The sequence below is a fragment of the Argopecten irradians genome, chromosome 9 (genome assembly GCF_041381155.1).
Source record: "Argopecten irradians isolate NY chromosome 9, Ai_NY, whole genome shotgun sequence".
NCBI lineage: Eukaryota > Metazoa > Mollusca > Bivalvia > Pectinida > Pectinidae > Argopecten > Argopecten irradians.
Genome location: NC_091142.1, coordinates 25,181,897 through 25,203,963, shown reverse-complemented (window position 1 = coordinate 25,203,963; position 22,067 = coordinate 25,181,897). Strand labels below are relative to the sequence as shown.

The window sequence follows — 22,067 nt, the reverse complement described above, 5'->3', positions numbered from 1 at the left end:
TATTGTATTCGAACTCACGACCAAGAGATAGAGGACTTTTGGTAACATGTCGGGATACCATCTTAACCACCCACCGCTACCCCACTTCTTATTGAAATGATATTTGAGATGTAGGAAAGAAAAAAACGAAGTAAAAATGAAATAAAATAGATACGTGAACAAATGTAGGGAAAATGATTTTATTGACATTCAGTTAAACAACATATATTGGTCAGGGCTCTCTCAAATTAATTTCGATCAAAGAAAATTTAAGTTCGATCTTTATAGTAGACCTTTAAGAGGTTTGAAAAAAGTATTATTCGGGAATGCTTATTTGCGAAATCATGGCAGAAATAGACGTCAAAACAACGTGAAAAATATTTGCAATAAGTGTTCAAGAAATTTAAACGTGTCTGCATAGCATTGCTTGTTACAAAATGACCACAATATCTACCGCGAATAAGAGGGAGTTTGTTTTACGAATTATAGAACAGTTGCACAATTTTCATGACAAACAACGTCAATTCAATCAAACCAGAATCTGTTAAGATGATGGCGGTGATGGACTGGCCGGCAAAACAACGACACCTTATCAGTATACCATCTCGGTATCTGAAGATTCAGCGTAATCCTGCAAGATGAATTTACGTAGTTTAAAGTCTAAGTTAGCTTACGCTTCAAACAGTCGCAAAAGACTTTCGTCAAAACTGTGCAACAAGGAAAGGCGTTACAAGCAGCACTTTATACACATCAGCATTATGCCGATACTGTGTTATACTGTTCTGGGGTTACTGGGTGTGAATATATCAAGCTCTTGCACTTTTCACTGCTACTCCATTTTCGGTAGAGGACGGTTGAATCCGATTTTCCCATTTAGCCAGTAAGTTGTCATACATCCTTTCCCCTGAAATTGAAAGTGACTATCCGTTATATAAAAACGATTCGTTCATATGATAAATTTTCTCGTCGGCAGTGCACTTTACTGACGTGCAATGTTGAGGTATAATAGTAATTTCTTGGTTTCATATATGTCGATGTATGGCTCCTTGGCCGACTCATTTCAATACGAAAATGCTGAGCTAGAAAAAACCGCATGTAATCTCTAGTCCTTACAGATGATAATGTTGCTGGAAAACGACATTTTACTTGTGAACTTGGTATATCTTTCTATTATTTTCTAGTTGGAAATCACCGCCATATGTTTACATTAGATATTCCCTACTCATATAGGTATAATAGCATCTTGGGCTTACTACCCAAAAATACACACTTCTAAACACTCACGCTCAATGATTTTGTTCCAACCTTATACTATTTGTAAGATTACATCCGTAGGGCTCACTACACGCATTACATTGTCAGAATACACAAACGAGTATCATCACAACACTAAGGAATGACTCAATGTGGCGCTGATAACCATCTGACGTGTAACTGATTATTATAAATAATCAGATAATGAATGTTCATAAAACCAATGTTACGTATTCTGGTAGATAATGATACTCATCAACCAATGTTACGTATTCTGGTAGATAACGATGTTCATAAACCAATGTTACGTATTCTGGTAGATAACGATGTTCATAAACCAATGTTACGTATTCTGGTAGATAACGATGTTCATAAACCAATGTTACGTATTCTGGTAGATAATGATGTTCATCAACCGATGTTACGTATTCTGGTAGATAATGATACTCATCAACCAATGTTACGTATTCTGGTAGATAATGATGTTCATAAACCAATGTTACGTATTCTAGTAGATAATGATGTTCATCAACCAATGTTACGTATTCTTGTAGATAACGATGTCCATAAACCAATGTTACGTATTCTGGTAGATAACGATGTTCATAAACCAATGTTACGTATTCTGGTAGATAACGATGTTCATAAACCTATGTTACGTATTCTAGTAGATAATGATGTTCATCAACCAATGTTACGTATTCTTGTAGATAATGATGTTCATCAACCAATGTTACGTATTCTAGTAGATAATGATGTTCATCAACCAATGTTACGTATTCTTGTAGATAATGATGTTCATCAACCAATGTTACGTATTCTTGTAGATAATGATGTTCATCAACCAATGTTACGTATTCTTGTAGATAATGATGTTCATCAACCAATGTTACGTATTTAGGTACATTTTGCTATCAATGATATAGTTGCACAACCAGTGACAATTTTATGTGTGATGTTTTGATAATTAGTACGATGTGTATCCTGTCACATTCATCAGACAAGTGACCAGTACAGGCAGTACAAGTACACAAAGATCTTCTACCCTCATTTCAGGAAAACTCGTACACTCAATACAAGTACACAAAGATCTTCTACCCTCATTTCAGGAAAACTCGTACACTCAATACAAGTACACAAAGATCTTCTACCCTCATTTCAGGACAACTCGTGCACTCAATACAAGTGCACAAAGATCTTCTACCCTCATTTCAGGACAACTCGTACACTCAATACAAGTACACAAAGATCTTCTACCCTCATTTCAGGACAACTCGTGCACTCAATACAAGTGCACAAAAATCTTCTACTCTCATTTCAGGACAACTCGTACACTCAATACAAGTACACAAAGATCTTCTACCCTCATTTCAGGACAACTCGTGCACTCAATACAAGTGCACAAAGATCTTCTACCCTCATTTCAGGACAACTCGTACACTTTGATACCTTTGTGTACTTATGCTATCTTTCCATTTGTCTGATGAAGGTGACCGGATACACATTGTTCACGTCATCGAAACGTCACACAAAATTTTCATTGGTTTTGTAACAATAGCATTACATAAACTATACTTTACAACCTGAACAAAATATTTATTTATATTACTCTTTCAAAGGCTACACAGCGTGCGGCAAATGAACACTACTGTGAATAATGCAGTTTCGCTTCTTCAAACAAAAATGTCCAGTTGATTTTCCGAAATAATCCTGTCAATATCAGTGACATACGTTTAAGAAAATGCTTTTGGTTATATATGACACTCGGGATGATACTTTTGATGGTAATATGGCTGTGATTTAAGGTGGGGAGGAAAGGATAACTAATTAATTAATTCAATCACAATCTATGCATTTATAGTAATGATTCTGTGAGTTCTTTCATAACAATGAGCCCTTAGTTTTATCATGATTTCTTATACCGTATAGCCGCTTTATTTTTTGTAGTGATGGTGGTTTCGCGATTTCGTGGGACATTGATCGCAAAATTTGATATACGTAATGTTAAAAATTGTTCACCAATATTCATACTGTAAACTGTAAAACCGCTACGAATTTTTACTGAAAATCGCGAAACGTTTGACCCGCGTAATTTTGAAAAATTGTGTATACAATAAGTAACCAGCTATACGGTATACACAGTACAATTTCCCCCACCTTGATAGGGATATCTCCCCGTAGGCTGATTAGGTACTCCCCGTACGATTCCAGGGCTTCCTTGGTGACGCTGCTGATGTGAATCCGTTTAGCTGTAATATAATTAGTAATTATTTAAACATTATTTCAAGATAAATATAGTTTATACAGTGAGCTGTGGATAAAACGATCGACACATGTCACTTTTTTAACTAATAATTGACCTCTTGGCCATCCTCAGGTACATTAAAAAAAAAAATAAAAAAAACAGCTATGTAAAATTCATCTTGAACTTCTTGATATGATGCCATAATAAAATAATATATTGTTATCTCATGAAGCAGCTGTCATAAACACCACACAAGCACGAAACCACGTTCCAATAAAAAAATATGGAATAATTCGTTTGAAAATCTATGCACATCTTCGAAAGTTGTTGTTGGAGTAAATAGGTAAATAGAGTTAGCATTGAAATCGGACAGATGAGCTTAATATCTTTACATCGATGTTGAGGAAATAATTTTTATCACTGTGAAGAATCTTATTTTCGTGTTTACGATATTTTCGTTTTATACAGTTATTTGCATCATATGCAGTTATTCGCATAACACGTGTTTGCGTTCGGGCATTCTTGTGAAATCATTGGCATAGCGCATTTTGCGTTCGGGCTTTCTTGTGAAATCACACAAAAATTTGTATCTTTGCAAAATAAAGTGGTTTATTTACAGTATTCAGTTCCTGTTATAATATGTGATCATATTGCCACTTATTCCTGCCAACAACCTTTGTATATATATATAATCAACAGTTCAATATATATTAAAATAGAAAAGAAAATTTTTAGGACTGTTACCTTCTCCATTAGATTCCATTCTGGAGGCAGTGTTGACGGTGTCTCCAAATAGACAATATCGAGGCATAGTCAAACCTACCACTCCTGAAATAGGTGGAAATAAGGTCAAACAACTTCCAAAATTTTTGATGTATTAGAGTATTGACAATAACTAGAAGATTAACGGTAGTTATTGTCATTATTCTTATACACTTACAAATACATAACGAATAAGTCAAATGAAAATTAAAACTTCAGGTCAAGAAAAATTATCACATGCCGAAAGAAAATCTATAAGGACATTTCTTTTCGTCTGAAACAAAAATTGGTTTTATAAAATGTAAACACAATGTATATCATATGGCATACAGTAATTGAATACAATATACTGATCGAGCAACAGAAGATATAGCGAGTATCAGCGAAATGGCGCCAAAGCATGAACAGCTTTAAAGAGTTTTTTTCTAACAAATGATGTATCAATGATTACTTTTGGTTTTGATAAAAGTTAAATCCGACAAAAACACATCTAGAAAGCAAATAAAAAGGATCATTTGTGATCCACTTTGATCAAAATGTAAACTGTCTGACCTAAATTTACAGTTCGGGTGAAGCAGACCGTTTTCAGATTCCTAGATAAAGATACACCTTATACGGTTATAAACGTATTCTGTATTTGCATATCACAGAGTTATCTGCACTTCCGGTTAAGTACTGTTTGTAACATCATGTATGTGCGAGCGTAACGTCATAGTTTTCGGAGAAAACGACATGAATTGCGCTTACAAAATAATGACGTATCAATCGATACCTACCCGTAAGGGAGCTAACTTTTTAATATGCAAACACGGAATACAATAGTCGCCTAACACTCACCAGCACAACAGGCTCCGGAATGAAGGCCAATCCGCACTCTGATTTCGTCATTAGGTCTGTGTCTCTGACGGAAGGACATGACAGAACTCAGGAGGGTGAGTGACATGTCGGCTATCTGGGCGGAATGGCTGTTACCACCTTTACGTGACAGACCTCCAACTACCATATACGCATCCCCGATAGTCTCCACCTAAATCAATTCTACTAATATATTGGATGTGATCTTTCATTCTACCAATCACATAGATATAGGCTTTAAGCTCTACTCTTCATTTTGTTTTAAATTTTGATATTCGATTAAAATTAATCGAACGTAAATGAACGTCAGTATTTATTTTGAAATAACTATATATGTTCAGTATTTAAAATTGAATGCTATCTTTTATTTAAACGACAATCGATATTTAAATTGAAAACTCTTTTGATAATAGCAATATTTGTTTCATTTGAGTAAATGCATTGCATATGTTAGTTACTTTGTACACGTCGAATTGGGCGATGATATAGTCAAAGAGAGTGTAGAGGTCATTCAGGAGGTCAATGATCTCCATAGGCGTACTAGCGGCAGATATGCTGGTAAATCCAACTATATCAGAGAAGAATATTGTGACAGCTTCAAATTGCTCGGGGTCAACAGTCAGTCCAGACTTCAGTTTCTCAGCAACTGCTCTGTAATCAAAAGACTTACTATTAACCAACATATATTCGCGCGCGATTCAGTTTCGCTTATGATCAGAAACCGCGTACATCAATCGACAAAATATGCTCTTAGCATAGATGCCAAAACAATAAAAGACTCAAAATTGCAAATCGATACAGAAGGCGGTCATCCTTACTTACTTAGGAAGCATCCTAAAAGAAGGCGGTCAGTCTTACTTACTCGGGTAACATCCTATACAGAAGGCGGTCAGTCTTGTGCTTCTCCTCCTGTAGTTCCACCGTCCGGTGTTCCACCAGCTCTTCCAGGTTATTTGCATACTTCTCCAATCTGGCAATCATGTTATCGAGTATTCCTGCTTTCCTATAACACACCAAAGGCTAGCATGATTTTTGATGTCGTGTAATGATTGAAAGAAAATTTGATTGAAAATTAGGATAATCACTCATAATCGTAGAGCAATGTAAACTAAAGAAAACACAAGATATTACGTATGAAATTGCGAAACTTTGGATGGATTATTGGTAGGAACTAATGCTTGTTTTATAGTATTACCACAACCAGTAGGGAACTCAACATAATCACTTAAATATCAGCTATATATTCTAGAAATATGACTTTAAATTAATTGTCTCCAGGTTTTCTTTACATGTAACATGCACACACTAACAATTTATTATCTAATAGATACAATAGATTGATTCATCTCAATTTTAATGGGTGTGCAAATCACATTTACGAGCTTATTTCGTTAATTAGCCTGTATTGCCAATAAAAAGAAATTGAGCAGCGTTAAGTTGAGAATCCCTAAAACCCACTGTTTGTCTTTTTAAGAAAAAAAATGATGAGTCCTTTGCCCATTCAACTGATGAATTGTTTGCCTTTTAATATATAATGATAATTTGTTTTGCCATTTAAAGAACAAGGATGCATTTTTTAGTCTTTAAGATAAATGAAGAATAACAAGACCTTGTTAAAATGGCAGGCGATTAAACTAGAAATCGAAACAAAATGTAATCAAATACAGATTTGTATACCGTAAAGTAAAAGTTTAAGTTTTTTTCGTGCTAAGCGTTCGCCCTGTAAAAGGCTTTCGTTAAACCAAACGCATATACAGTATTGGTTATAACCAATGAAAATATAAACAGGGTTAAGCTTACTTTCCACTATTCAGACTTTTCAGGATACTTTTGATGGCGCCAAATGTCGGTCTTTCAACCGGGTCTTCTCGCCAACACAACTTCATCAAGTCGACAAGTGCTGGCTTCTCCTCTGATAGAGTCTTTTCACTAGTCAGAGGGCGACATAATTTCTTTCCGCCGGTTTTTATTTTATAGACGATATCTGGGGAACCAGATTGAAGTGAAATTTCAATTTTCACCTTTCAGTTTGAAAAATATATTTCATATATTCAGACTGAAATGTTACTAAAATACATATGACCTCACTTGAGGTCTACCTAAAATATAACTTATCATGCGTTTACTCACTTCAAAAAGATAATTTCAAAAGTTTAGATAATATATATAAATATTGCAACCCTCTTATAAGTCATTGTGAAAAGTTAAGAATACTACACAAACAGTTAGAAATGCTATATGAACCGTTTACCATTATTGTAAATGTTACTTTATATCACTACAACCCTTTTTTTGGCTTACTATTGATGTCAGATTGATGAGAAACTGATGAATACAACATGAACAGTTAGGAATACTACATGAACAATTACGAATAGTAAATATCCCTTTAAGAATAATACACATTAACAGTTAGGAATGCTATACGAACATTTACTAAAATAAAAATGCTACAACGATACTTGGGAATGCTAGTCTACATGAGCAGTTATGAATTCTACAAGATCAGTTAGTAAATAGTACAAGAACAACTGCGAAAGCTAGATGAACAGTTACAAATGCTACATGAACAGTTACACATGCTACATGAACAGTTACGAATGCTTCTTGAACAGTTAGAAATGCTACTTGACGGCTACAAATGCTTAATGAACAGTAACGAATGTTACACGAATAGTTACGAATGCTACACGAACAGCTGATAATGCCACTTGAACAGTTACGAATGATACATGAACAGTTACGAACACTACATGAACAGTTACAAATACTACACGAACAGTTATAAATAGTACATGAACAGCTACAAACACTACCTGGACAATTGTTAATACAGACTACACAACCTTGTATAACAGTAACCAACCTTTAGCTGTCAGTGTTGGGATATGGAAGACTCCCAGACGGTAATAGATCTCGTGGAGGACGATTCCGAAGGCGTAGATGTCTCCTGTTTGTGTTCCGTTCCTGTTTTGTATCGCTGACCGGAGTAACTCTGGAGCCGTCCACAATAGAGCTAGGTACAGATGAAATATTAGATCTATACCAAATCAACCCCTGCTATGTCGAAGTGTGCAGAACACGGCATTAGAGATTGAGTTCACGAGGTTAAGCTTTATAAATTCATACCAATTCCTGAATAACATCAATGCTTGTCAGATATTTCCAACATTTTATGACACGCGGCCTAAATATGATCTTAAATGTGAAAGACAGAAAAAATGTGTGAAAAATATCTTTGATATGTTGCCATTCTGATTTGGGCTTATAGGAATAATGAATAATATGTACTAGCACTCCGAATTAAAATATATATCTAAACTTAAAAGTCGTTTGGAATAAATTTGAATTGTTCTTTGGTTTGTTGGTTGGTTGGCTGGCTGAGTAAATCATATAAGGTCAGCTTCCCATGTATGAGGTGTGATGCGTGCGTGAAGTACATGGTTTATGTTTTGGGAGACTGCAGTATATTCGTTTTGTGTCTTTTTGTACCATCGGCACTCTGGCCATCACACTGAAGCATGCCGCCGAACACACCAAACAAGCACTTTTAAATGTCATTTTACGGTTGGCGTATTTACCTTTATATCGTTCCTCCTCGTATTCTATGGTGCCTGCATTGTTGCCAACGAAGCCATTGATACCATAGTCTGTCAGCTTCAGTACCCATCTATTATCCACTAGACAGTTGGAACTCTTCAATCTGCCGAACGACTTCAACACGGACTCGGACAAATACAACAGTCCCTAAAAATGTAAATGGAAGATTAATAGATCTTATGCTTCTGTCACAACCCCTTCCGATTATGCTTAGAATGTACTCCCGGCATGATTTTGAGCCATTTTAGCCCGGTTCCCGGCCGGACACCAGACATGGACGGCCGGTGCCCGGGGCTCTCAAGAAGCATCGGGAAGGTGCCCGAAGAGATTTAACTCGAAGTTAAAATCTCTCCGGTGTCCCATAGATTTCCATAACCGGCCACCTATGATTCACACATCGTTTAATTATCGTCCGATATCCGGTCGGGAATCGAGTGGCAATCACACCGCCCGGCATATGTCCGGGCCTGGTGCAACTATCGTTCATTATCTGTAAGATATCTGTACGGTGTCCGGAGAATAGGCCGGTTATCGCCCGGACATTTTATGATAATCGGCCGATTAGTATAAGATGCTCGGTCGGCATTCACTACTTCGTTGTCCCCCAAAAAATTCTCTTTGGAAACAGACGCCATGCGATTACCGCACGGCTTCCATTTTATGTAAATGATGTATGACACATTTTTTATCGGTATTGTCCGATGTCGGGAAAATGGTCGAAACCAGAGGTGTACTCCCGATTACCCTCTATGCCCGGATATCGGCCGATCATTGTGACCCAGGCTTACAAAAATAATCAAACATGGGTCTGTCAAGTGGACAGGAATACGTCCACTCTACGGGGTTGAGACATCCCTGTCAACTCGACGTCGCGTTTTCAAGCTTCCGCCTTGCGGTCGACCTTTTTTTGCAAATGACAAGCGATAAACCAGAAATAAAGTTAAAATAAATTTTGATTGACTTATTACAGTAAACGTTAGTTGAATCTATATCAAGTAACAATATATTAAAGATTATATCATAAAATATTGTTGGGAACTATTTTTCATTGATATGAAACTGGCGCGATGTTTGAAATCAAGTGATCGATGCACGAGAATCGTTGTATTCATAGTGTTTTCATAGTGATTTCATAGGCAAATGTTTGTTTTCGTCAGTTGATTGATTCATATAGTGACGAAACACTCAGACTGTAAATATATACCAATCATTTATCAGCTCCTATCATCTCTACGAACGAAGAAGGGGTTTAGAGAGTTCATCCCCTCAATTGGGTCTTCTCTGGTCCCTTGAGACTCATATGCACCGTTTATACGCAGTCTATTATCGCCTATCCCTATGAGTTTTTCTATCCATGTTAGACAACAATCACTTCATCATTAAATGATAAATTAGTAGCGATTTTAAACAGTTCTCTCTTTTTTCCTATTAGGCCCATACATCGATGGATATTTTTGACCTAGTTAAAATAATCATAATCATTTGATGACTAGTAGCTATTCAAAGGATATGTTGACGCACTGACGGACGGAGTGAAAGTCGAATGACGCCGCGACATGCATAAACTTCGAACCAGGCCCCGAATTCTTAAAAAAATGTAACTTAATAAATCGAAAGTTCGTTTTTGACTTTTGTTTTTTTCGAGATATCGAGAGAAGACGGGCTAACAATGATGGCATATCCTTAGGGATTTATCATCACAGGTTACCTCTAGGCAGTCTGATATCAAAGACATCTTAAAGGTCCAATCTAGCTTGATGTCATCGTTTAGTAAAACATCCTGTAACAAACGGAAATATACATTATATTTCAAACAAATTACATGTACCTGTAATTTGGGTATAATAGATCAAATTTGTTAAAGCGCATTCAACAATGGACATCGGCATCATTCAAAACATGTACAATAGTCATCAGTTAATTTTATTTTATCGTCCTCTTGATTATTCCTTAATGCTTAGTATTATGCAGAAAAAGCATAAAAAGAAGGCGATTGTTATTAGTTTAAAACAAAACTAACAGAAATAAGAAAGTAAACCGGATTAAAACAGACAGACAATTTGGAATTTTTGATATTTTTTTTCAACTTCAACAGCATTATATGCATCATATGGATTAGACGTCATGCTACACATATTTAAGTCCTTTCCAATTCCTCTTTTAAATATATATATATATATAAACAGATATTTTTGATAATGACAGTTTTTAATAAATACTGGAGCATGCCGCACTCATATAGACAACACCCTCAATTTTTTACGAGGATGAATTAATGTGGAAAAACTATAATACTTACCTGTAGACTGCCTTTTGAGCAATACTGGAACAAAACACAGACATTTGGTGGGTCAATGCAGGCACCGATAAACGGGTTGATGTTGTCATGCGTCATTTCTTTCATCTGTAACAGACGGAAAATAATGCTGAACAAACAAAATACAATAGAATTTAAAAATATACATAATCAAGCGTAGTACAAGTGACGTTGGGAATGCATTTATCCGTAAAATCGCAAATATACATAAAAAGTAAGACTTCTCAACAGTAGAAGTTCGGATCAATCCGTTACATCTCAGATAAATCAGTTATTCAGATTCTCACTGCTAGGTACTTAGATAAATCCGTAAAATCTAAGTTAGATATATTTGAAAAAGTTTTCAACGCTTGAAGTTCATATCAATCCGTAAAATATCTCACCGCTAGGAGCTCGACAAAGTCCTGTCTAGCCAGAACGACGCTCTGATTTAACGAGGACCGTATGGCCACTGTCAGGCCCTTATACTTCCCAGTGGCGATAAATTTGTACTCATTCTCACCGTTATTGGACAATGTAGCGAGACTCAGCTTACTGAACTGCAAATAGGACAAATATGTTAAATATTTCTATACAGCTAAAATGTTTATTATATAAATACATATAAAATTATGTAATTATAGTAAGACTGTTATTGGTTTATTTATTGGTAACTTTATTTATTAGATACTTTGAGATATAAAAAAGATTGGAATTTTATAACATGCTACTATGCCACTAAACGAAACAGCGAAATGCGCCTCTTTAATGTTTTATCTCTTTTATTCTTTCTTTTAAAAAGTAATTAATTCGTCTTAAAGTGACTGAAATATTTATAAGATAGAAAATAATCAAAATTATAAATGAACTCTTCACAAATGAAACCTAATGAAACATTCCTAACAAGACGTTTGACCAACTTTTTATGCGTACCATACTACCGCGACACCGGCCTGGTTTTTGTTTTTATAAACATCTTCATACTGAACCTTCCACAACATCTTCCGGATTTCACTCTCATAAACATTTTTCCTGGAAAAGGAGCCATAAAGGGACTGATAAGAACAAAATTACAGTAAATACATATTAAGCTTTAGGAAGTAGAGCATGTGAACGAAGGACGGAAGCCAAGAATTATAAATAGTAGTCGTAACAAAAAGAAATTGTGATTACATAAGAAATATTTACAAAATCAGAAAGTTTGATTATTGTTTATCGAGGCATTATCAAACATCGATAAGAAAAGAAAAAGGTAAACTTTAGTGTGTAAGCAATAATACAATTATATTCTTTTTACATATTCTGTATTTGCACAAGAGAGAGCTATTTACCGTTGTGGGTGGGTACTGATTATGACGCCATGTGTTTGAATGCATAACGTCATATACGTTTTAGAGAAAAACAACATGGTGTTTGCTCACACAATATTTACGTCACAGTCGATTACCTACCCGTAAATGAGGTAACCCTCTAAGATACGACTACTCGGGAATGACTTTGAAGACTAAGATGTTATTATAGGTTCATGTTTACCTGTACCCCATGAGAATAAGAACAACAGAAACTGTGATGACGAGTAGTGGGATAATGACACCGAGAACAACAGGTATGGCATCTACAGAAAAAAAACCTCAAAATTATTTCAAATTAGTCCTAAATAAGTAGATAATACTGGAAGTGAATAACTTATATCGCAACTTCTTCATAATCGCGCATTTATACAAAGTTCATAATTTAAGTAAGTCAATAAACTACATGTTGAAATGAAATATGTTTGCGTAGGATGCAAGTAGAGCGCAAATACGCGCGGGAACGTTTTTTTTAAACCTTATAAGAGTGGATAAACATGATTACACCAGCACTTTACAATTACGAGGGAACGGATCATTTTATTGTAATTATTAATTTAGAGCGAAATATACAGTGTAGCTGATGTATTTTCTCGAAGATGACATGTTAAATTACCATGCTAACCGACACCCACTCGGTCTTGAATATTGGGTCTTCGGTCTAATATGACATATTATATGGATTTTGCCATGTTGCATTCTGTTTATCATAATACTATGAACACCAAAGAGATTCTGTGCGTCTCTTTCTCCGTCTTGTCAAATGTTCTATTTACAGGTTCTTTTTTCCGTGTCTCGTTTGTACATGAGATAGTTTAAATCCATTATTCTCTCTGCCACTGAGTTTAAAAACACACGTTCTTCACGCGTTTTCCAAATTCTTATCCATCAAGCATCTGACGTCCAATGTAGGCTACGTCATTTTGACGTCAAAATCATGTAATGACGTCATCATCAGTTGAGATGATGTTCCGAATGATTCATGGTCTCAAAGAAAAACCAATCACGAGGAGCTCCAAAAATCTTGATATGCATTTCCGGACTGGCGGTCGATACATAACATGCAATATTTCGATTGGCGGTTTTCCGGTCTGGTATGGGTCACGTGAATTTAGCCGTATTAAACAGGGCGGAAATGCAGTATTAACTTGCTTAGTATATGATAAAGCTGATTATTTTCGAAGATATGGTGTTCGGGATTTCGCAGACTATGATCGCGAAAATTTGATCCGCAAGGCATATACATTGATAGTCCAGATAGCAAAACAAAATAAACCGGTTATATTAATTTTCTTGTTTTAGCTAAATTTAAGCAAACAAATTTACTCGCTTAATATCCGCTTAATCATCCAACAATACTGTTTGTGGTTAGGAATACAACGATTATTCTTATTTTCCTTTTCGTATAATCTGAATGGAAACTGCTGTTTTGAATGAGTGCCATGTACAGCAGGCATAATCGTATATCGCATTGTTCAGTATACATTTTTGATATACAGTGGTTCTACTGGGGAGATCCAGCAGAACCATTTACAGGTCAAGCATCGTCTGTCTACCATACAGCATAAATGATCTAATACTGGGGATCAATAAAATCATTTTCTTCTCTACAAATATCATACTAGTACGGTGTAACATATGGAAGACGACAAACATGTTTTTTGCTCAACGGGATTAAGTGCTAGGTCTTTACATACAATGCAAATATTCATAGGATACCATGGTATTTGAATCTCAAATGCATTTGGTACTAATAGAAATTAATCAGAAAATTCACATAATACAAACATCGTTCTTGGTGCAATAAATCTCACCATGAATTCGAGAATTTGAAAATAATGATGCATATCATCTCACTAACATATGGAAAATGAAAAAAAATGTAGGTCAATAGTTATTGGTGAATATACTCACTATATGGTGTTGGAGGACATCCCATGTTGTCAAATCCACATTCAGGGGTAGAGGGTGGTGGCAGGCCGTTTTTCGTTAACCACAGCGGGTCCGCTGACTGTTGAAATACCTATATCACAATGTTTAAAGCATAGTAATCAAATTATATATCACCAATCAAATCGTACCTCTTGATTATTAAAATCAAAAAGATGTGCTCAGTTTGAAAAAAAGATAATGATAAAGAAACCATGAGTGACAAAGAATAATATCAACTACACTTTTAGTACAAAAGTGTAATAATTTGTCTGACCTTTAAATTGTAAAAATGTAATTGTAAAATGAGCCTAGTATAAATTGCATAGTGTACCACAAGCAGTCAGCTTACTATTAATACGCTACAGTGTCATCACTTCATAGGGTCATGTTACAAAAATACAATCAATGTTTGATATTAGCCAGTGTCGTCTTTAAATATTTTCCGACGTCGCCTGTCTCATGTACCGCGCAGCAGTTAACTATCATTATGCAACGAGGTAAAACATCTAAATTTTAACAGTAAAATGATGCATTTATGTGGTAATTTCTTCGTCAGATGTACATCACAATAATACTTAGCTTGAACATCGGTGCATATAATGTAAATGTTTTATTTGGTTTAGGAAGTGAAAAAGTCGGTAATAATTTTTCGCTTCTGGATCTATTCGCCATTCGCCTTTAGAATTGGTCATTTCATCATATAAATAAAATGTAGAGATGTCATGATCAGTTTCAAGAAATTTACTATATCGAATAGTCGGTCAGTTTAATATTAGAATATTGGTTTTATATATAGGAAAACATAAAACTAAAATGACATTTTCATCAATAATTGATTTTATTAACTTACATCTGTGGCCGTGATGTCGACAGTTTGCCAGTATAATGCGAGAAATATTTTTTTTTTTGTATTGCTCCTCCAGATGAATTCTTCCAATCGAGGATCCAAAAAACTGTTTCATCGGTCACCGTTTTGTCATCAAAGAAACACATGACCACCAGGACCTTTGGAAATATATAACGAAAGAATATGCTTCAAGTACAGTACATAATGGCGTAATATCATGCATATTATTTTATTTCCTTTCTTCTTTTAGTTAGATGTTACTGACATTTAAGTTCCGTTCATTCTTAACGCAATGATGAAGTAAACTGAAAGGTAGACAACCAATAGGATTATTTTCAAAGATATCTTAGGTATTATTCCTTATTTTGTGTGACTGCAAACTTTTTATTGGATTGTCTGTATTTAGCCATTGAACATTTTAATTTTTATATGGTCTATGTATGGGCTTTGCAGATGATCTTCATAATGCGTAATAGGGTAAATCTAGGGTACATGAAATACGTGTATAGCATGTTACCTTCAAATGTCAGATTATCTGTGAAGTAAAAACATACTGCGTCCATCCCTATAATCAAGGTTATTCTCTAGCCGAGTAGTTCAACCAATGAAACCACACCATCGTCGGACGTCATACACAGTAACAACCATCGGGGATCCCTGTAACAGGACATAAAAATGAGTAAAAAGCTTATTGATAGGAGTTCCTGTCAACCACAAAACCCTAAATCATGGGCAATGTAAAAAACGGTAGGTACCTTTAGGAGACCCCATTATTATGTAGTCTACATAAATCGAAGAGCTTGTCATGCCCTTGAGAGTAGGAACTAATTGTGACGTCACGTGTTTGCGAACGTAAGCGTAATACTTAGTTGAGAGAAAACGACGTGACTTGCAGCTAACAAAAATAATGACGTAACAATCGATAACTTACCCGAGAGGGAGCTAACTCTGTGAGAATATACAAAGACGGAATTGATAAATAACACACGAATCAAAGTACTCAAAGTGGATGCAAATATACGAACGCAAAATGTAGAATGAAACATCTATGGAATTTTGATGAATTTCTGTACTGCGGGCCATCCAAGTCCATGAGTTTAAAGATATTAAGACATTTGAAACACCTACTCGGTTTTGGTGGACAGAATAATAAAATTGAACATTCTTAATGATGGAAATACAAATTGACCAACTACTCGCCATAAAATCATAAAACACATTATCGTTACAAGCAGTAAGGCCTAGAAGCCCAGGCATTCGTCTGTGCAGAAATAATCAGATTAGTTGTTCATCGGCTGATGGAAATTGAAACAAGGGTTGGTTGGGGGGGGGGGGGGGGGATTGAAGAGCTTTTTTTGGCACATCTATTACAGGCAGTTCTTATATGTCGGTGTTCCGTGGGTTGATCCGGCGCGACTATTTGATATCAAATCATAATTCAAAGAATATACAACTAATGTACTAATCTAAAATTTATGTGTAACAACTGAACTAAAGTTAGTCGCAGAACATCTGACTAAAGTTTCAAATGATAAAAGGGGGGCATTGGATTGCATAACTTATTGTGGAAGGGCGTTGTGAAAGCAGGTTAGTGTAGATAATGATATCGTGCAGCTGTTGACACACCACTCTACTCGCAGAACATTGCACATAGCAACCAAGATTTCCAACATACTTTTCTTTTACTCGACAGGTGAGGTGGAAAAATTGGGGGCCAGCTGATGTCATTTCATTTCTCAGTTGTGTTTTTATATGTGATTAGCATTGGTGAAATTTATTATAGTTATTTTCGTGCACTATATTGATATTTAATTTGACATAGTACCTGATCAAATTGCCTCGTGAATTATTCTACATGTAGGCTGATGTGTAATTCTCCCCTAAATTCCATAAGGACAATCTTCGCTATGACAATACATTAACTGCCAGTACAGTGAGACATAGACAATAAATTGAAAACATTTTGATTGGTTCAACAAGGAAACATATTTTTTCAATAAATACACGGAATTTTTATGATGGAAAGTTTATGAATGAAAAGAGTTTTAAGAGGTCACCTCTACTAGATGCCATTGTAGGGGCAAGTCCTACTCAGTTCTATACAATAGCATGGGTAAACCGGCAATAGCATTAAATACAAACGCTAATCCGCGTTGTATTAAAAAACATTATTTGTAAGCTCCTTCAACTCAACACATCAATATTATCATAACAAAGAACACACTTATTATAAGATTCGTCATAATTCCTAAATCATAGCGATGCCAGACAAGGTGTCGGAAGATCCCTATAACGGAAATAGATTAGACTGCCCAACAATCAAAACATCTCAGGTAAAGCTTTTACGGCGATTTACCATCGTGCTTCCGCTATTGGTTAGATCATCCTCATAAAACAAAAAACAAAGTAAGGAGGTTAATAATGCATCGAATCTACTGAATGATTTTATCTGTATAACAAATAAAATCACACTATGAACATCAGGTATATAGATTTGTTTACCCGTATGCTATCCGTCTCGTCAAAAATGATTAACTTCCGCCTTGTAGTTTGCTCCGTAAACGAGACTCCGTCATATCAAAAGAAAGCCGCACTGTTTTGAACTGGAGGCAGCTAATCATTAACCAAAGCCCTTTTTCACTATGACGTCCACAAAAAAAATATGTTCTAAATATTTCAAGTTATTTAATTCGATGTAAAATACTTGTAGGCAAATAACACATTCAAAAAATCGAATAGCTATATCTAGGGAGAATTCTAGAGCGAGCTGAGGTTGCGCCCGCATTGTCAGTATAAATAGTGACGTGCGGGGTGATGGTGATTGTTGGCCTTAGCGTCTTCGGGCGGCATGCTTTGCAGCTGACATAGGCACTAGAATAAGTATAATAGTGCAGGCAATACATAGTCCAGCTTATACGAAGGAATCGGAGACACAGACACTGAAATTATACTTGTAATGAAGGGGAGAAACAGTCTCCGCTAAACCACGGCACCTTCGCACAACATACACATGCAATACCCGGCATACATGGGAGGCCGTTCCTTACATCTGACCTCAGTTGCGTTAATTAGGAGCGTTACATTAATGTCAAAACAAACTAAACAAGCAAATTTACATGGTATCCATCACGCACCGATTCAGGGTTCTCGTTCTACATTAATAGATTATTGGGAAGATAACCATAATCTAACAAACTCCAGACTCTGAGTTCACCCGACTACAGAAGATCAAGTATAGTTGATTATAGTAAAACTATAAATGAATTAGTACATGTAATGACATAACGTATGTTTGAGTACTGTAAAAAATAGCATGATAAATATGAAAAACAATACATAAGTATTGGTCATAGAGAGAACAAAGAAAAACAACCGTAGCATCATATGACCATAATAGTAAGTCATAACAGAATAAGGGGAAAAACATTAACCGAAAAACAAGAGAAGACAACAGCATGTCATAATACATGTCATGTAACGGTAGAAACGGATTGATGTAGAAAATACCGCGAGGGAATAATACGTTGTTTACGTTAAGGAGTGGTTTGAGCGGAAATCCCTTTTATGCACTTGGTGTGTACTACATAATGACACCAAATGTTACAAGGACGTGTATATATCGTGAAAAAATATAATACTGCGAAATTACACATGCAATCTGCGAATTTACAAATGAAATCTGCGAAATTCCATATGCAATCAGAGAAATTACACATGCAATCTGCGAAATTACAAATGAAATCTGCGAAATTCCATATGCAATCAGAGAAATTACACATGCAATGCACTCGCTAATATGTCTATGTTCACAGTAAAGGAATTAATACGCCCGAAGTATTAGATTCAAATCAAGTAAAGTAATCAAATATCATACTGTATATATGTACATGTGGAAAATTACGCGAGGGAGAAATGTAAATTGAAGCGAGGATTTATTTGTGTGGAAATATCCCTTTCCGTGTTGTGCGAAACTGTGTTGTCAAAGGATAACAGGCATTCCGTCTTTGCATATTACAGAATTAGCTCCCTTGCGGGTAGGTATCGATTATTACGTCATTCTTTTTTGAGCGCAATTTACATCGTTTTCGCCGAAACGCATCACGTTGCGCTCGCAAACACAGACGTCACAATCAATACCTACCCGCAAGGGCAGATAACTCTGTAATTTGTAAATACGGAATAGTACTCGCGAAAAATATACCATCGCGAAATGTTTACATGTACAACTCGCGAAATATGTTCACGTTTACGCTATCAGCATTGAAACGTCTGTAATATTATATAGGTCTGCGTGGTGAATCATGGTAATATATGGGAAATGTAATAGGATGCATATGTTCCTCCACCATTTTCTAATTCCTCATTTACGAATTCATCATTTACGAAATCATCATTTAGTTATTAATCATTTACTAATTAATCATTTACTAATCATTATTTACTAATTAATCATTCATTTATTCATCATTTACTAATTCATCATTTACTGGTTAAATATTTTCTAATTAATCATTTTCTAATTCATCATTTACTAATCCATCATTTCACGTGAAATTTATGGTGTTTTTTTTACATGAATTCCACAAGAATACTCTGATTACCCCGAAGTGTTACATTGGTCACGAAATATCGAGATAACGAATTTGATTTTTGATTTTGGATAGTATTAAAGTTGGCGTTGCTGTTCTAGAGTAGCGTGTCCTCATCCTATATTGTTCTGGGTAACGTTTGTGACGTGGCAGATTATCATTTATTGACACTTACCGTAAAACCGTTATCTGTAGCATAAGTGTTGTTCCATGGCAGCTCGTGCATGCGCAAAGGAACTTCCGCTATAAGTTGATCAACTCGGCTTTTGGAAGCTGCATCCGTCCAGTCAGCTTGCAAGACCTGAACATAAACGTAAATTTACCAAAATAATAATATTGCTATGTGTTTAACTAACCCCTCCCTTCCCTCCCCCATCCACAAAAAAAATATCAAAGAAAATAACGTTTGATAATCAGTTTTAAAGAAATTGAAGGTACAAAACACCAGTGTATTTTTACAATATATTCTCACATCGTTAAATTGTGGAATCATCTTATTTAAGATAAGTCTTTTAAAATGAAACACAGTATTTGAAATATGTCTCGCTTTATCACTGATGTACGGTATTGGAGTATAACAGAGGGTCAAATACCCCGCAATTTAGTATCAAGACAAGACAATTCAATTTTAAAAATTTAAACTTTTGCGTTTTTGGTATCGCCTTTGAATATATGATTAAGTTATCATTAAAGTTTCCGCATACTAAATTTTCTCGACCGCAGCAGAGTTAGAGAAATCGCAAAAACATGTCCGCGAAAAATACCGGCTTCGGTGAAATCATTTATATTTCCTTAGGCTCAATTTCCTTGGAATATCAAGAGAAAAATTTGGAGTGAACTTTGTGTGGGACATAAGTACAGTGTATATGTTTGCATGTTGTCACTATAATATAACCTTTTATATGACCTTGTACACATAACTGTACTTCATTAAAAATATGATTATGATCTAATACTCTGGACATAGTTTCGTATTCTATGTTTACGTATGACACATCAAATACATGTCCTGGGGACGTATACGTTATTTTGATCATCCAGGTTAAGCAACAAAACCACGAAAATTAAAGTCCCACGAAATATTATGATGTCACAGTAAAGCATTGTGGGATACCTTGATGACGTGTTTGTAAGCTTCCCTGGCCTCCTCGTCATCACCGCCCCCTGTCTGCCACGGACTGTACTCAGCCGCACCAGATATGGCGTTAGTTTCAATGAACACATACTCTCCATTACACATGCCCAGCTGACAGGCGTATAGCATGATTTTCCTAAACTCCCACGTACAGATGGCAATAACTGAAAAAACAGGAACAGAATACTGTTAAATTTCCTTTGTAAAACAATCAACCAAATTAATGATTCATTTACGTTTACCGTCTGAACCAGCTTCGTACTTTCACATTCTATATAGCACCGTTTGTCGACTTGTTTAATCAAATTATCAGTTACTTGGTATTGGATATCGTTAGTTAAAACAACTCATTATGATAAGCCTGTGCGATAGGATACTAAAACATCTTTTTGATCATGCTGTCATCAGGTCAACGAACTGTATGTGATATAATCGGAATGCACATTATAGGATAGAGCTAAAATGTTCTAGATCGGGGTGCATCACTCAGTCTTTCTGTTTGCCTGTCTGTCAGTTCGGAATTTCTGTTTCCAGGCGATGCATTGAGAAACGGACTGATGGCTTTTGTTCAAAACACTGAAGCATTTAAAGGCACACTGGGATTGAATTTGGGGTCAGCATGGTCAACTCAAAAGGTCGCTGTCGTCAAATATTGGTTTCCAAATGATAACTTAAGACAAATTGATGGATATTATTTAAAATTCGAGCGATTTTTAGGTTATTAGGTAGTCTGAAGCAGCAGAAAACATATATTAGGTATAAATGCTTGTTATTTGAAGTAATACTAGTATCGATCAGGCAGACGCTTGATACTACATGTTCTCTGTTTGACGGATGATGCGTGTAATCCAATTCGTACAGTGTCTCGTAAATAAAGCAAGTTTAGCTCTATTGCTTCTCTCTTTAAGAACTTACTTAGGACATTGTTACTTAATTAGATTTCTCAAGTGCTTGCATATCTTCCTCGTCAGAAGAAAGTAGCTCAATATATGTCGCACTCTCTCTAACACTCTCTTTTTCTGTCTCTAAAAGACTTACTTTCGGACAGTGTCCCGTAGATTCCTCAAGTGCTGGAGTAATTTTCTCATCAGAGATAGTAGCTATGTCGAATTCTGTGTATCGAGGCTATGGAGATCTCGGTGCCTTGTAGTGCTAAGCACTATGCTATTTATGTGGTAAAAACACAAAGGTTATTCGTGTAAGATAGCGGGGATGTTAGCTCGT

The 22,067-nt window shown here is 35.7% G+C and overlaps 1 protein-coding gene across 1 annotated transcript; it reads right to left on the bottom strand.

Annotated features, from left to right (window-relative positions):
- Positions 1 to 258: 258 nt before the first annotated feature.
- LOC138330662 (atrial natriuretic peptide receptor 1-like) lies at positions 259 to 21,194 on the bottom strand. Its single transcript, XM_069278211.1, has 18 exons — positions 21,191 to 21,194; positions 20,823 to 21,007; positions 19,884 to 20,009; positions 14,255 to 14,363; positions 12,525 to 12,606; positions 11,933 to 12,023; positions 11,396 to 11,551; positions 10,995 to 11,099; positions 10,404 to 10,475; positions 8,677 to 8,842; positions 7,962 to 8,111; positions 6,896 to 7,079; positions 5,958 to 6,098; positions 5,554 to 5,746; positions 5,078 to 5,267; positions 4,223 to 4,306; positions 3,391 to 3,482; positions 259 to 883 (listed from the first exon to the last, which is right to left on the bottom strand). The coding sequence occupies exons 1-18, from the start codon at positions 21,192 to 21,194 to the stop codon at positions 809 to 811; spliced, it is 2,205 nt and encodes a 734-aa protein (XP_069134312.1). The 3' UTR covers positions 259 to 808.
- Positions 21,195 to 22,067: the final 873 nt, after the last annotated feature.

Coding starts and splice junctions, on each gene's coding strand:
- LOC138330662 (XM_069278211.1), bottom strand. Junction 6,099..6,895: donor AAAAGTCTGAATAGTGGAAA/GTAAGCTTAACC, acceptor GGTGTGTTATAG/GAAAGCAGGAATACTCGATA. Junction 884..3,390: donor GGGGAGATATCCCTATCAAG/GTGGGGGAAATT, acceptor TTTCAATTTCAG/GGGAAAGGATGTATGACAAC.